The sequence below is a fragment of the Poecilia formosa genome, unplaced genomic scaffold (genome assembly GCF_000485575.1).
Source record: "Poecilia formosa unplaced genomic scaffold, Poecilia_formosa-5.1.2 Scaffold157, whole genome shotgun sequence".
NCBI classification, from domain to species: Eukaryota; Metazoa; Chordata; class Actinopteri; order Cyprinodontiformes; family Poeciliidae; genus Poecilia; species Poecilia formosa.
This window is the reverse complement of record NW_006800096.1, coordinates 1,376,463-1,390,357: the sequence shown is the minus strand read 5'-3', so window position 1 is coordinate 1,390,357 and position 13,895 is coordinate 1,376,463. Positions and strand designations below refer to the sequence as shown.

The 13,895-nt window shown below is 43.6% G+C and overlaps 1 protein-coding gene and 1 long non-coding RNA gene across 2 annotated transcripts in view; one reads left to right on the top strand and one right to left on the bottom strand.

The window, feature by feature from the left end:
* LOC103146379 (glucosidase 2 subunit beta-like) overlaps positions 1 to 12,782 on the top strand; it is a 66,578-nt gene extending 53,796 nt beyond the window's left edge. The window contains exon 6 of the mRNA XM_016677499.1: positions 12,143 to 12,782. Coding sequence (XP_016532985.1) covers positions 12,143 to 12,325 — 183 coding nt within the window. The 3' untranslated portion in view covers positions 12,326 to 12,782. The remainder of the gene's footprint in view (positions 1 to 12,142) is intronic.
* On the bottom strand, positions 873 to 12,137 carry LOC103146376 (uncharacterized). The gene is made up of 2 exons (XR_477126.2): positions 11,888 to 12,137; positions 873 to 2,565 (listed from the first exon to the last, which is right to left on the bottom strand). It is a non-coding gene; the product is annotated as an uncharacterized LOC103146376 (long non-coding RNA).
* Positions 12,783 to 13,895: the final 1,113 nt, after the last annotated feature.

Here is a 13,895-nt window from a genome sequence, read left to right as displayed (position 1 = left end):
CAGTTATTAAAGACCCACATTAACCCTGTGTGATACTGGAGTGTGTGTGTATTTTATTTTTTTCATGTCCAGTGATGTGCAGCTCTGGATCAAAAGGGGGAAAAAAAAAAAAAAAAAGGAGGAGGAGGAGGGAGCGGTGGGAAGCTATCAGCAGGGAAACCAAACACACACGCTCCCGAGCAGATTCTTACACACCTCCATTCAGCACATTAGCACATGAAGGGGCAGGGGATGGAAAGTCGTTCCAGTTGAGCGTGGGTGTATTTGTGTGTTGACTCCAAATTGCTAAAAAGGGCCCAGAGGCTTTCGATTGCATTAAATCTCGGAGTCAGCTTTGGAGAAGCTAGTTCAAGGTACCTGTCCTCTAGAGTGGGAGACAGCGGGGCCTTCGCCTGACTGACTGGTTGACTGACGCCCACCACAGCCCAGCGCCGGTTTCACTCTTTTGGAGATTGTTTTATAAGCCGGCTCCTTTTAAAGGGAGGCCAGTTGTGGCCTCGGGACTGGAGGGGAGAGAGAGGGAAGCTTGGCGCTGAGTTGGCAAGACTCATCTGACTTCCTCTTGTCTCCACTTTATTCCAATTAGTCGCAATGGAGAGGCTCCGGTCCCAAAACATTTAACAGTTCGTTTTTCTAAACAGCACTATGTTCACCATGAATTGCACATTTTCAATCCTACTGCTGATGATGGAAGCTCTGCCACCAAAGCTGACAGCAAAATTGTGCATTTATGTTTCTGTCTTGACTGAATAGTCCAAGGATGCCCCATGGACATTATATGCTTTATAATAACATCACATTCACAATAAAATTGATTGGAACACAATTAAATGAGTGACTGTATGTTTTACAATGACTAGCAACTTTGTGGATTTTTTTTTTTTTCTAAAATTTTCCTAAAGAAATGCACTTTGGACGTAAGCTGAAAATACCTGGGGTCAATGCAGTTTGACTGGCGTTTGCAAACAAGTATTGCTCATTTCCACTGAGCAGTGCATAATGAGCTGGTTTGGTAAAAAACTAAAAAGCTATTTTTAGCTACAGGAGAGCGTCCTCAGGGCAAGCAGGGTGAAACACAAACCATCGCGTCAAAGCAGTGCGACGATGAAGGTTGTCGTAAGCAGTGACGTTTTTCTGTCCGCCAATCAATGGGCTGTGTTGTTGTGACACCGGTAGCTCCACCCTAAGCGTACCGTACCGTTGTCCTTTGACTCAGTACGGCTCAGTTTCATGGGCCGCTTTTACATTGGAAACGGACAAGACAGCGAACCAAACCACAAAAACCCATGCTGTATCGCTTAAAACATATTAGAGCACCATCTTAAGTGATATTTTGGCCCTTATCATTTTTAAAGGTCTTTATTTGAAAGTGTTCAAGCAGGAAAGTGGGTAATGAGAGTGAGGGAAGACATGTGGCAAATGGTCACCAGGCCGGGATTTGAACCTGCGACGGCCTCGTCACGGACGATGGCCTCCTTACGTGAGTTGTGTTTAAAACCCTGAAAGTATCTGTGGCATTTATTTTCACGACTCTCGTATGATTCAGTCCGGTTGCAGGCGGTTCAGTTTGGTCTAATTATTTCTCACAGCATTCAGTTCAGTTCAACCCAATTACTTTAAATCAATTTGAAATCCAAATGCAGTCAAAAATTATTCTAAAAACAGAATCCCATTCAGTCCAGTTAATCAGATTTGCATGTAGTAAAACTTAGTCCAATTAATGTCTCTTACTAACAGTCTTATTTGGTTATATTAATATTGATTGCATGCATGCCAGTTAATTACATTGACACGGAGTTTATTTCTGCCCAGTTATGGTTAAATTAAATGTAATATATCCAGATTCATTGGTTGCATTAGCTATAATAACATGGGAATAAAAAAAAATAGAGAGAGTTGTCTAGGAAGGGAAGCAAGCAGAGTCAACTCTGCAGAAAACCTTTCAGAAATGGGATTTTTAATAATCTTAATCGGACCAAACAGTTGAAGCCTGTATTTGGATCGAGCTTTAAACCAGCAGTGTGTATGCTTCAGCATCATGTGGGTCACATTTGACTTTATTCAGCACACAGACGTTAAGAAAAAAATAAAAATAAAATCCTAGATACAGATGAACAAAGACTAATATTGACAGAAAGATGGGGGAGGATTAGAAAGACACTCAGACAAGTAAACACCAACAAAGACGGCAGCGCGCAACGACGCTCGAGGGGAAACTGCTCTTTGAGAGGAGGAGAGAGACTGAGGAGAAAACAGCGATGGGAGGAGCAGGCAAAGAGAGAGAAATGCGAAACTGTGAGAGGAGAGGAGGGGTTCGAGGCAGCACTGCCAGTCTGGTAAAGGGTGTTTCTGTGTTTGTGCTGTCATGTCGGCGAACGAGGCTCAACACTTCCCCTGTGGAGTGGATGAGTGTAAGCGTGCCGCGGTTGGAGGCTGGAAGGCCGAGCTGTGATAGCATGTGGTTCGCAGGAGCCTCCTGCAGTTGGCTTCTTACAGCGAAGGAGGCTGGTGGAGAGGGCGATCGGGGCCACGGGAGCCAGCGACGACACGGGGGTCTTTCCTTTGCTGCGTTTTAGAGAGAACAACAGAAAAAAAAAAATTCAAAATGGTGTGGAGGCAGTCAAGGACATTTAATGCAACATGAAGGATGCGAGTGCCACCGGCGGGTTGTGGCAGAAAATCTGAAAAATCACAGCGAATGAAGCTAGAAAAAAAACAAACAAAAAAAAAAAACGGTACAATCGTAAAATACGTATATGCATTTTAAGAAGGCACCGGGAACACACCGTTTTCTTGACTGACACAAAATGAAAGTCAAAAAAATAAATAAATAAATCAACTATCAGAAAAGACAACTGTGGTACCCATGTGGTTCATTCTTAGGAACGATTTTCAGACATTTGAAGGTGCTGCATTCATCTACACCAAGAACAGACATGATGGGAATGTCCAACCATCAAACCCCTTACAATGGATCACAGAGATGAACATGTTTTAGTTCAAAATCTGCAGATTGACCCCAAAGCAAAAGCCAAACACCTCATGAAGACGGCGGATAAGGCAGTGCAACGTGTACCAACAGCTGAAAGAGCAACTGGGCAAGTGGTTCAATCCAGCCGGACGTAGTTCAGTTTAGTCTAAATGAACTAAATCAGGATGAATTAGTTCATTTAGAAACTAAATGAGTCCATTAGAAAGACTCGGACAGGATGGATGGTTTTGTCCGAGGCCGTGTGGAAGTTCATCCGCACCGCGCTCCGCCCTTTACTGGCTAGGAGATGAAATAAAACTTGACTGAAATCTTAATCGGAAACAGGATGATCCTCCGGCCACAGCTTGTACTTAGCAGCAGAATCCACAAGAAAAAAAAAAGAAAGTGATTCAGTCTAACGCTGACCTATCCGGCATGCTGGATGATTTTCTGCTTCTTGTGTTGTTTGTTCAGATTAGTTTCACTTCTGCACGCAGGCTGTTCCATGTTCCGGTTTGCAATAGCAATGAGGATATCTGAGAAAACTAAGGCAAAACATAGCAGAATGAAAAGTCACTACCCCCAAAATATTTGTAAAATATTCCATGTGAAATGTCCAATTTTGCAGTTTGTCAGACATCACTGGTTTGTGAAGATACCATCCCCCCCACCCCCTCCCCCATCCTTCTTCGTAATTCACCAGATGAATGGTGTAAATTAGTCGGGGAACGTTCCTGGAGATTATTTCCAGCGTGATGGCTCCTGCACTCACTTAGGGTAGGAGAACAGCTCTGTGTTGGCATCCCTAATGTCGCCATAAATCCAATGCAAAACATTTTCTGCTTTCCATGCACGCACGGTGACAGAAGATTGCTACATCTGACGGGATGAAAAACGGGCGCGTAAATTAAACCGGGGACAAAGTGGAAATTGATCCGAGGTGGCATTCCAGACACTCGCCGTGCCCTTCTGTGGCTGCTTCACCCTCTGCAAATTGTTGTTTTTTTCCCCTCTTGTAGCCCCCATTAGGATGATAGATGAGAAGAGATGGAGAGGGTATGGTTAATCTTCCCGGGAGTGGAGGAGACGGAGCGGGGGGGAGAGAGAGAGAGAGAGGGAGGGAGGGAGGAGGAAGAGACCGGCGCGGCCTGTACATAAATAAACAGGGCGTCGCAGGACGGATAAAAAATGACTGCCATCGCCCCTGAAAAGACGGGAGGAAAGGGACGGAGCCGAGCACGACCGAGCGAGGGGATGGAAAGTGATTAAAAGGGAAGCGGGAATGAAAAGCAGAGAGAGGAGGAGGAAAAGTGGGATATAACGAGAGGGAGAGCAGCGGGATGTTGGTGGGCGAGGGGAGGGGATTCTGGAGGGCTATATTGAGCTCAGCCTCTCTACAGGAGCTGCTTAATGAGCACAGAGATTTTTAAGTAATTATTGGTTATCAACCTGATAATAGTCATTGCTCTGGTTTTGTGCAGCAGACTCCTTATACTTATTCAATTATAGCCTTTTTTTTTCTTTTTTTTTTTTAAACAAAGCCTTCTGTTTGGGCCCGGCCAATTGTCGTGTCCCTTTCCGCTGTATTTGCTTTAGTGACTCGCTGACTAAACCAAAGACTACAATTTGTTCAGGTATGAAAAAAAGAAAACTGCATCTTAAATGTTTTAAATAAAGAAATACTCGAGACGTCACTGCGTTAAAAAATTTTTTTTTTTTTTTTTGGTCAGCTACAATAGGAGAAAGTTCAGTCAAACGTCAAATCGTGTGAACTGTTGGGTCGCGCGCCATTTTTGATTCCCTCGTTTTTAATTAGTCAACGGCTGATTGCGCTGACGAGGAAGACGACTGAGGAGGAGCCGCGTGTTTCTCAGCAGCCTCCACAGTGCAGGGAAGTCGTCCATTTTAAGGGCTGCAAGCTGCAGGAGACCTGCTAGCTTCTCATTAGCAGGTGAGACACACTGATAGGATCTTGGGATACAGTCGAATGGCTGGCCAGACAGACAGATGGTTCTCTGCTCCATTACTCAGGAATACAGCACTGCACTGGATGCTTTCCACTCCACATACACACACACTCACGCTCACACACACAGAGAGAGAGAGAGAGAGAGAGAGAGAGAGAGAGAAAAAGAGCACTTTAGTCTTTTAAGAGAATAAAAGAGGCAGAGAAACATGCAGAAATGTGTTGGGAAAGTCTATAAAAGGACGAACCCAGAGATGTGAGCGCGCTGATGTTGCAGCCTCAGGATTTATTGCCTGAACAATGCCCTGGGTTTTTGTTAATGAAACTGGTCTCTTTAAATAATAAAGCTTGTTTTTTACCCTCCTTTCAAAGTATTGGATTTAAATTTCAGATGAGTGCTGCGAGGGGAAAAGAGATACGACTGCTGCTCTGCTGAAGGAGGAAAAAAAAGAAAGAAGAGAAGTCAGCGCTGGCTGCTGCAGCGTCTGTTGATTCAGTCATCAATTACAGCAGCAGCAGTCGTGATAAATAAAAGTCAACAACTGACTAACAGCGAAACCCCGTCCAGCTGCTTATTGAGTTCCAGGCCCACAGCATCCGCCTGCCTGTACGCACACACACACACACACACACACACACACGCGAACACCAAACACACACACCATTGATCTCTATAAGGTTTTCAAAGTCGACACGTTTGATCAAAGCTGGTGGAGGGTGGGGAGCAGTTTTCCGAAGGCCAGTAATGCTACCTGAGGAAGAATAAGAAGGCGGTGGTGGTGAGGCGTCTCTGATGCCGTGACAGATCTGGATCAAGAGTACCTATCGCAGAATCAAAGTCAGCGGCATCAATATTTCATCAGAGAAGAACCAGCCGGTCGCCGTTCGCCCTCTCTCCTGCAACCGTCTCGACCAAACGCTTGTTCTTTCCTGTCCTTTGCTTTCGTACAGAGATTCTTTTGTGGGTTCAGTCTGAGTTGCCCAACCTGTGGATCATAGATTTATGTTATTGACACTGTCTCCTGGTAGCTTACAGTGGAGGCAGTGGGGAAAATATATATCTGTCTGCTTACTGATTTTTTATTTATCCTGGCTTTCTTTTTGAGGTCAGACTTAAATGGTTCGGATATCTAAGCATATCATGCAAAGATAATGAGAACAATACAAGAAGCACCTTTTCAAGCTGTTATTTTATTTATTAAGATAGAAAAGCCAAATCAACCATATGAGAAAAATATTAGTCCAGCAGCGGTAGAGAGATTTAATTCACATTTATGTGCTTACAGATCTCCATATTTTAACAAGATTATATGTGATGTAATTTACGCATTTTTTTGACAGTTTATTGATCAGTTTTCACCTCGACCTTCAGGTGCAGCAGTGTTATTTTCCTGTTCGAGCGACATGCTTGAACGATCCTTCACAGGACGACCTCAACTTGTTACCCCCCGGTGCAATAAATGAGCTTTTTGGTTCATTACCAAATGAAACGTGTGGCCACATCCCCATGCCGTGACGTAAAGGACGGGTCCGGAAACCTGCGTTAAACACAACAGACGTTTATTTCTCTACATAATACTTCTAAATAATCAGCATCACATAACTTGTACTGGCTCAGTAAGGTAGTTTTGATTGCTCTTTCATCAGTTGTTGAAGGTTTTCCTTTATCGCCGCTGTGCCACGATAAAAGAAAAGTCAAATATAGATGATAAAGTCAGTCAAACGCGTTCTGTTTTTGGCTTGTTCGTGTGGGAAGCTGCAGATTTCAGTCCAGATAGCTGCGATCGATACTGAAGAAGGAGCTTCTGTCTCGGTTGGCAACCTCTCAGTTAAAGGTTACATTAAACTGCATGGCAGTGGACTGTGGGGCTGGCTTTCCAAGAGCTTCCGGTTGATAACAGGCTTGATCTACCTAAGGGTGAATAGTTTCTCTGCAAGGGACAAGTATTAGGGGGGGCAGATCACTGGAGATAGGCAGCAGCCCCCCGGTGACCCTGTAAGGATTTGCGTGTTCGGATAACGGATGAATGGATTAGCGGGGGTGCATCCGGGCATGCGTGAATAATTTTGATTCAGTAGATAGTCAAACATATAATTTTCATGGTTTGTTTCTTGAATAATTACACCACTAATTACAAGAGTAGCTCATACAAATCATTAAAAGCCCCAAATTTAATATGACATTCATGTAAACTTCCGATCCGTCCAGGTTCCGCCTGTTGTTCGAGTGTTAAAATGGGCTAAATAAAAGGCCGAGCTCATGAGATGTATATCAATATGAAACTTAAATAAGCTAAATAAATAATAATAATAATAATAAAACACTCTTAATCCTGTCAGTGCTGTCAGAATCATACAGCCTCAATGCATCACAATCTGGATTCTCCTCCAATCCCAAAACAGGGAGGCAGCAGCAGCACATGCTGTGCAGAAACTAGGCTGCAGTGCTTAACACGGCACCACGTCGACTAATACAGGAAGAGGTTAAGTTACTCCCCGAAAAAAAAAAAACACGGAATTAACGCAGGAGAGGGGAAATGAAAGTTTTGCATTATTTTTAGAAGGAAATTATGTCTGCGGATCTGGGTAATTATAAAGCAATTCAGGACTGACTGATAGGCCTCGGGTTTACTCCGCCAGCCGCACTCGCGCAGCCTTATCTGCACCCAGCACAACCGCACAGACTCCTACATCCATTTTAATATGGTAATTATCGGGCAAATTCTAAACAGCGAGCAAAAAGGAAAAGCTGGCGAAAGCACTTACAGTGGGATTCAGCCACCTGTCACCAACATCGACGCAACTCATGCTTTCCGCTCACTTCCCGATGAGCCGGGTTTATTCAGGGTATTTATAGACCTTCTCCCTCCTTTGTGTCCACTCCCAGGCGAGCTATTTGCGGGGCTTCGGCTGCCGTCACCGGGCTGATTCGCAAACGTGATAAACGTACGCACAGTGACTGAGCTCCGTCATTTAGAATGAAAACCATTGTTCAAGCCTCTGTTAACAAGGCGCTTTATTCTCGCTTCTTTTCATTCTATATAGGCTGAAGATATTGTCCCGCAATACAATGTAAAAGCTGAGCTTCCAGATTCAGCCTGGGGCGCAAAAACACTGGATTTTGCTTGGCAACTCTTGGTCTCGGTTTGTTCGAATCGTGCGTCTTTCTGCTAAAGTAAAAGGATTTGAGAAAGTGTTAAAGACGGGGTGGGAGAGGTTTTCCCTCTAGAGGCAAGTTCTTCTGGTTTGAAGGGACTCTGGCAACTTTTCTTATGAGGAAGAAGTTCTGAGGAAGCAACAGCAGCCATTCTCTGGCTGGCAGCAGCTGACTGCTGACTAAATCTTGTTGGCAGGAACTTCTTCCATCCAAATTCACCCAAAGAAGAGGCAAATAAACCATCGCTTTTAAAGGTCAGAGCAGACAAAGGAGCACAGCAGACTGGTCAGAGGTGAAGTGGAGAAGTTCAAAGCAGGGTTTGGTTATAAAACAACATCTCAAGCTTCGGACATGTTAACTGTCATCACGTATGCAGCCGTAAAGCCAGACAAGCAGAGAGCTTTCTGTGCATCTTTCTAAAGCATAAAACCCAAAGTTCTTGCATGGATAATTATTCTATTTGCCTGTGAAAATGTTTTTTTTGTTTGTTTGTTGTTGTTTTTTTGGTAGACAGTAGCTGCGTTTTGATTGGCCATAAAATTGCGCAAATTGGAATTACAAAAATAAATTTGTTTAATGGAAATGTGCCGATTTCAAGAAAAAAAGCACGTTTTTCGATAAATTTTATTTTTATTTTTTTTTATTTTTTTTTGACAGTATCAAAATTTGTGTATTTTGCAAAACTACAATGGAAACACTTTTTTTCGCATCACACGGCACAGCGACGCGCACGTCTGTAGGCAATGCCCTCATTGGACAAAACACTACTGGCCACTCCAGAGGTTGTTGTACAGTTCATCAGAAGTTGAGTTTGTCATTCAAAAAGTGTTGAGTCCATATATAGCTCTTCTGTAAAAATTGCTGACTGCAATTTCCCAAAAGTATTAGGGACGGACGTCTCGCTCTGATGCCCGATGATGAGTGCTAATAATTTATATTGACTTATCACATGAACAAGCTTTTTCAAAGCTGACTTTAATTGCGTATCTTATTTAATGGAAAAACCGCAATTGCGAAATTGTGAAAATGTTTTGTTTTGTGCATTTGTAATGAAGATGCAGGTGAAGGCAATGCTGATGCATATCACATCAGACCTTTACATGAGTGATGACATTTGATGAGCTTGCCTTTATTTATTTATTTAATTTTTTGGCAAAGTGTGTTGTCATTTAAAACTCTTGAATGCTTTATCGAATCAAATCTGCTGTGGCTCGCTTGCATCTTTAAAACCGCTAATTCAGAAGTATCTGAGGCTCTCAGAGATCTCATTCCGTTTTGTCAGCAGATGTGCAGCCTCTCTCCCTTCACTGTAATAAATCCATCTTGTAATTTGTCCTTCCTTGCTGTCCCCTTTCTTTCTGTCGTTCTCGTCTCCCCTCCTGGGTTGGCTCTGCAGCTTAGCTTATGGGTCCAGGGATGTTGTATTAATTATCTTGCCTCACTGCACTCCCATCAAGCTGCCAGTAATAGGCCCGGCTCCAAGTTTCCCTCCTGGAGCGCACCAAGATGGCAGCATCCGTAAACAACTCGAAATTTACGGCACTGCAGTCTCAGCAGCGAGGCCCCTGCTCCTCCTCATGCTGAGGGACCGCAGGCTGGAGCATGCGGGTTCAGACAGACCCTTTCTTGGTTTAATATCTAAATGCACTTTTGTCGTATTCAAACTGTCGCCAACTCTTTTTTTTTTTTTTCGCCTCAATTACCTCTCTGATACCTATGATTTGTGACTGCTGCTCAGAACAGAGTGCAACCTTTTTCAATGTGCACAGCATCACTGGGCCCATTGCTCAGCCCTGGAGCTGCAATAAACAACTTTGTCTACCTTCATATGTGGCAGGTTTGAAATGGGTGCAAATCTCTGTCAATGCCAACAAGGTTCGACAAGCAGCTATGCAAATCACTCTGCTCCTCTGAGGGGCTGTAATGAGGTACAAAGCTGTGTGCGTGTGTGTGCGTGTGTGTGTGTATTACTGTAGCTGGAAATATCAGAAGCGCTTCTTGTGAAGTGCTGAGGTAACTCAAGGTGTAGAGATACAAATACGGCCCACGGAGACTCCCAAATCATATATTACCTTCCAGTAGATGGGTCACCAGATATATTTAGCGTTGTTTTTCTTAGAACTGCTTACACGTTTCAATTCAGAGTATCAGCGGTAAAGCATTAAAAGCACAAAGCGATGCAAAAATCACTAAATCCTCTACTGAGGATAGAGAGACTGAAAGTTGGTTAGCGAAGAAGCATTGCTGACTGCGGATGTTCACTGAATTCTTTTAGGCAACTTGGGTGTCAAGACATTAACAGCATAACCAAAAGTAAAAAAACAAAACAAAACAAAAAAACACAGGGGAAAAATATCCAAACTGAACAGAAAGCTAAGCTAGCAAGTTAGCTGGAAACTCACACATTAAATAAGGAAAGATTTTAAATAAAAAACAAAAGTTAAGAAGTGCCACTAAATAATCCAGTTGATGATAAAGTAATACATTTTAAGTTGATGAAATGTAAAGATTTAGCTTCCCTTGAACCGGCGCTAGCTACTCCATAATGTTGGTCTGGAATCAAGATGCTGCTCCCTGACTGGTTTGTTTTTTGGTTACTGCTTCGCTGAAACACAACCTTGAACACTATTTCTTCTTTAGCAAAAGACAGCATGACCTCTTCAAGTATGCTGGTGCAGTAAAGCTGATCAATGACCCCAGGTGTGTAATAATTAGGGCTGATAGCATGCTAGCAGCATGATGCCCGAGCAGGATGCTTGTCTGAAGGCATCACTCTTTCAACAATACAATGTGTGTGCGAGCGAGGAAGCAAATCTGATTCAGTTACAGCAGTTCTGTCAGGAGGGATGGACGCAGTTTCCAGCAAACTTGTGAAAGGATGGCAAAAAGATTTAACCCAAGTCATACAGTTCATAATGCAGTTCTACCAAATACTAAGGAAGATGTATGTTAACTTCTAAAGACCAAGGTTTTAAGAAAGTGTTTAAATGTATGTTTGCGGTATTTCGCAAATAGAACCAAAAGTAGTATTCCTTACAGATCTAAAACAGGAAAAGTCTGCTTAGCAAAATGGTTTTGTCTTTTCATACACTGTGCTTAAGCATCTAGTTTGAACTGCATTGTGTGCTGTGTTACAGAGCAGGACTCCAGCAGAAAGGGAACCGATGTCGTCGTGTTGACAGGGTTTTCCATTTTGCTGTTGAATATTTCAACCACTTGATCTTCATGTTTTAATAAAGATTAGGAGAGCCCAGTTCAAGGGCAGTTTCAACACTGGCAAAGAAGATCAAGCTAAGCCAAAAATAAATAAAAAATAGCGACATCTAAATGAGGACAAGGAGAACAAAACAGCAGGAAAATACATCAAAAACACTGAGGATGACATGATATTTTAAATTGTCACAATTAGAGGTAAATGCAGCTGAACACGAACAGTGATTGATCACATGTGTGGCTCTACCCTCACTTTGGGGGTCTTATGCTTAATTAAAATTAGAGTGGGGGCTGGCAAAGCTGGGGACCCTACAGTGTTGAGGATCTAAGATGAGATAAAGAACAGGAGACAAGAAAAAGAGGATGAGTCACTCCCCCAGTGGTGCACAGAAATACTCTGCTTCATCTATAAACCATGATCCGAGGCTTTTTTTTTTTTTCAGTTTTATTCTTCCTTTGGGTGTGGCTTCCTCGACGGTAAAAATAGACCTCACAGAGGCACACACCCCCAAAGTCAGCCGAGTCAAACATCGTCATTCCAACGGGCGGATATCAAAGTGGACGCACAAAAAAATCGTACCTCATGCATGTGTCGACACACACGTAACGATCCAGATGTGCGGCACACAAACAGCCATGCTGAGCTTTTCATCAGGGCCTCATCAACACACTGACTGGGACGCTTCAGTCTGCCAGGAGAGCCTGCTTCCAGGCCCGTCCTCCTCTTGGAGGCTGCGGCTCTGCTTGCTTTGGGGAAATCAGTCGAGCAGCAACAAGGCGAGGGGAGAAAAAAAAACGAAGCCAAAACAGTAAACATGACAATTATCTGCCACAGAAGCTCCAGCCGTCGCCTCGAGAAGTTGCGAGAGTGTCGGGAAGAGGTCCGAACTTCCAGCCGCTCCGTGAGGGGAAACCGACGGTCTTGTTGAACGGAGCTGCAGCTGCTTCGCAACTCCAGCGGGACTCCCTGCCCGACGAGATTTCCTGGGGATTTCACTCGAGTGCAGAGCAGAGATGAGTTTCAGGGACTAATTACAGCAGATAAATCCCAACTGTGCAACACTCCCTGACTTTACTTTTGTTTTTTTATGTTTTTCTTCAGGTAACTGGTAAGACGAGGTTCTCTTGGGAATCCTAACGACATGTTGGTATACTGAAAATTCTGCAGTTTATTAGTTTATACAGTAAATAGCTGCACTGAGGAAAGCTTTACATCAGTATTTTCACTGAAATAAGTTTATTAAATAATTTCAAAGGAGGAAAAAAAAAGTACCTCAAAGTGATTGGGCTGAGAAAGTTTGAGTCGTGGTTTAATCCTATAAAAAAAAAAAATTCTGATCAACTAAACTCTTTCCAAACTATGTGCACTAGCAAAACCAGGAGTTGCCTACAGATATCAGATAGAAATGTGATTATGTAACTCTAACTCTGATGAGGGACCAGAACTGTAGGATGTAAGTTCCAAAAAAAAAAAAAAAATTAAAAAAGGGAAAATATCTGTATTATTTGGAAAGCATGAGTCATGCAACTGGTTGTCGAATCTCGAATGCAGAATTGGGCGAACTGCTCTGGAAAACCTCCACGCTTCAGTAATGAAAAGTCACCATTTTAACTTGGAAACTACTTCGGAAAACCACTGGGAGTAAACAAAGTTTGTTGTTCCATCTAGAGGTAAAAACTCTGCCACACGAAGGAAAGAAAAAAACAACGAGAAACAAGAAGTGGAAGAGCGACTGACTGCTCGGAGTCGGAGCTCATTTACGATGCTTACAGAGTGGATTATGGTGGTAAACATTCCCTCTTTCCTTTCTTTAAATGAGCTGCTCTTATGAAATTCACATGAATTGCAAAGCCTAATTGGACCACTAGGATCTAATGAGCCGATTTCTTTCGTCCAACAGGGGAACCCAGAGTCTCAGGCTGCAGCATGAGCCCATTCCTAAACACAGCTGTCTGAAATCCTTGTTTACTCATCCCTGAGAAACAGTTCCTGTCAATAACCGTCCATGTCAGATCGTGGCTCATCCAGAGAGGGCCTCATTCGTCCTCCGTGGTTTGTTTAGAGCCGACAGCTAGAAATCAGAGGCCCATATTTCTCTTTCTGCTCTGCACGTTGGGGAAGGTCTGAGACTATAAGACAGAAACGGTTTGCCGACTGTCGTCCTCGTTCCGGCAGATTGCCACAGCCACTATTCTTGAGGCCTGTTTTGCGTGGGGTGGTGACGAGAGCGATGGGTTGGTGGTTGAGAAGCAAAGAGTGAGAGGCGAGATTTTGCCGCAGCACCCGCGGAATGAGAAATGACACGGTTTCCCCCCCCCAAAACGTGGCGCCTCATCGGGCTGTTACGGATTAGTTAAGGCTGTTATTCTAATCTGCGCCCCTTTTTTCTTTGCCGCCTCATTACGGAGCGGAGATGCCAAGGCCTCATGGCGAGAGTAATCTGTTAAGAGTGGTGAGGGGTACAGATGATGGAAGCCAGAGCTGATCCGACGGGGGCTGGAGGAAGCCGAGCTCCAACCGTTTGTGGTGTAAGGACTTAAATCCAATCACCGAACACGTTTGACCATGGACACCGAGAAATAGGAAG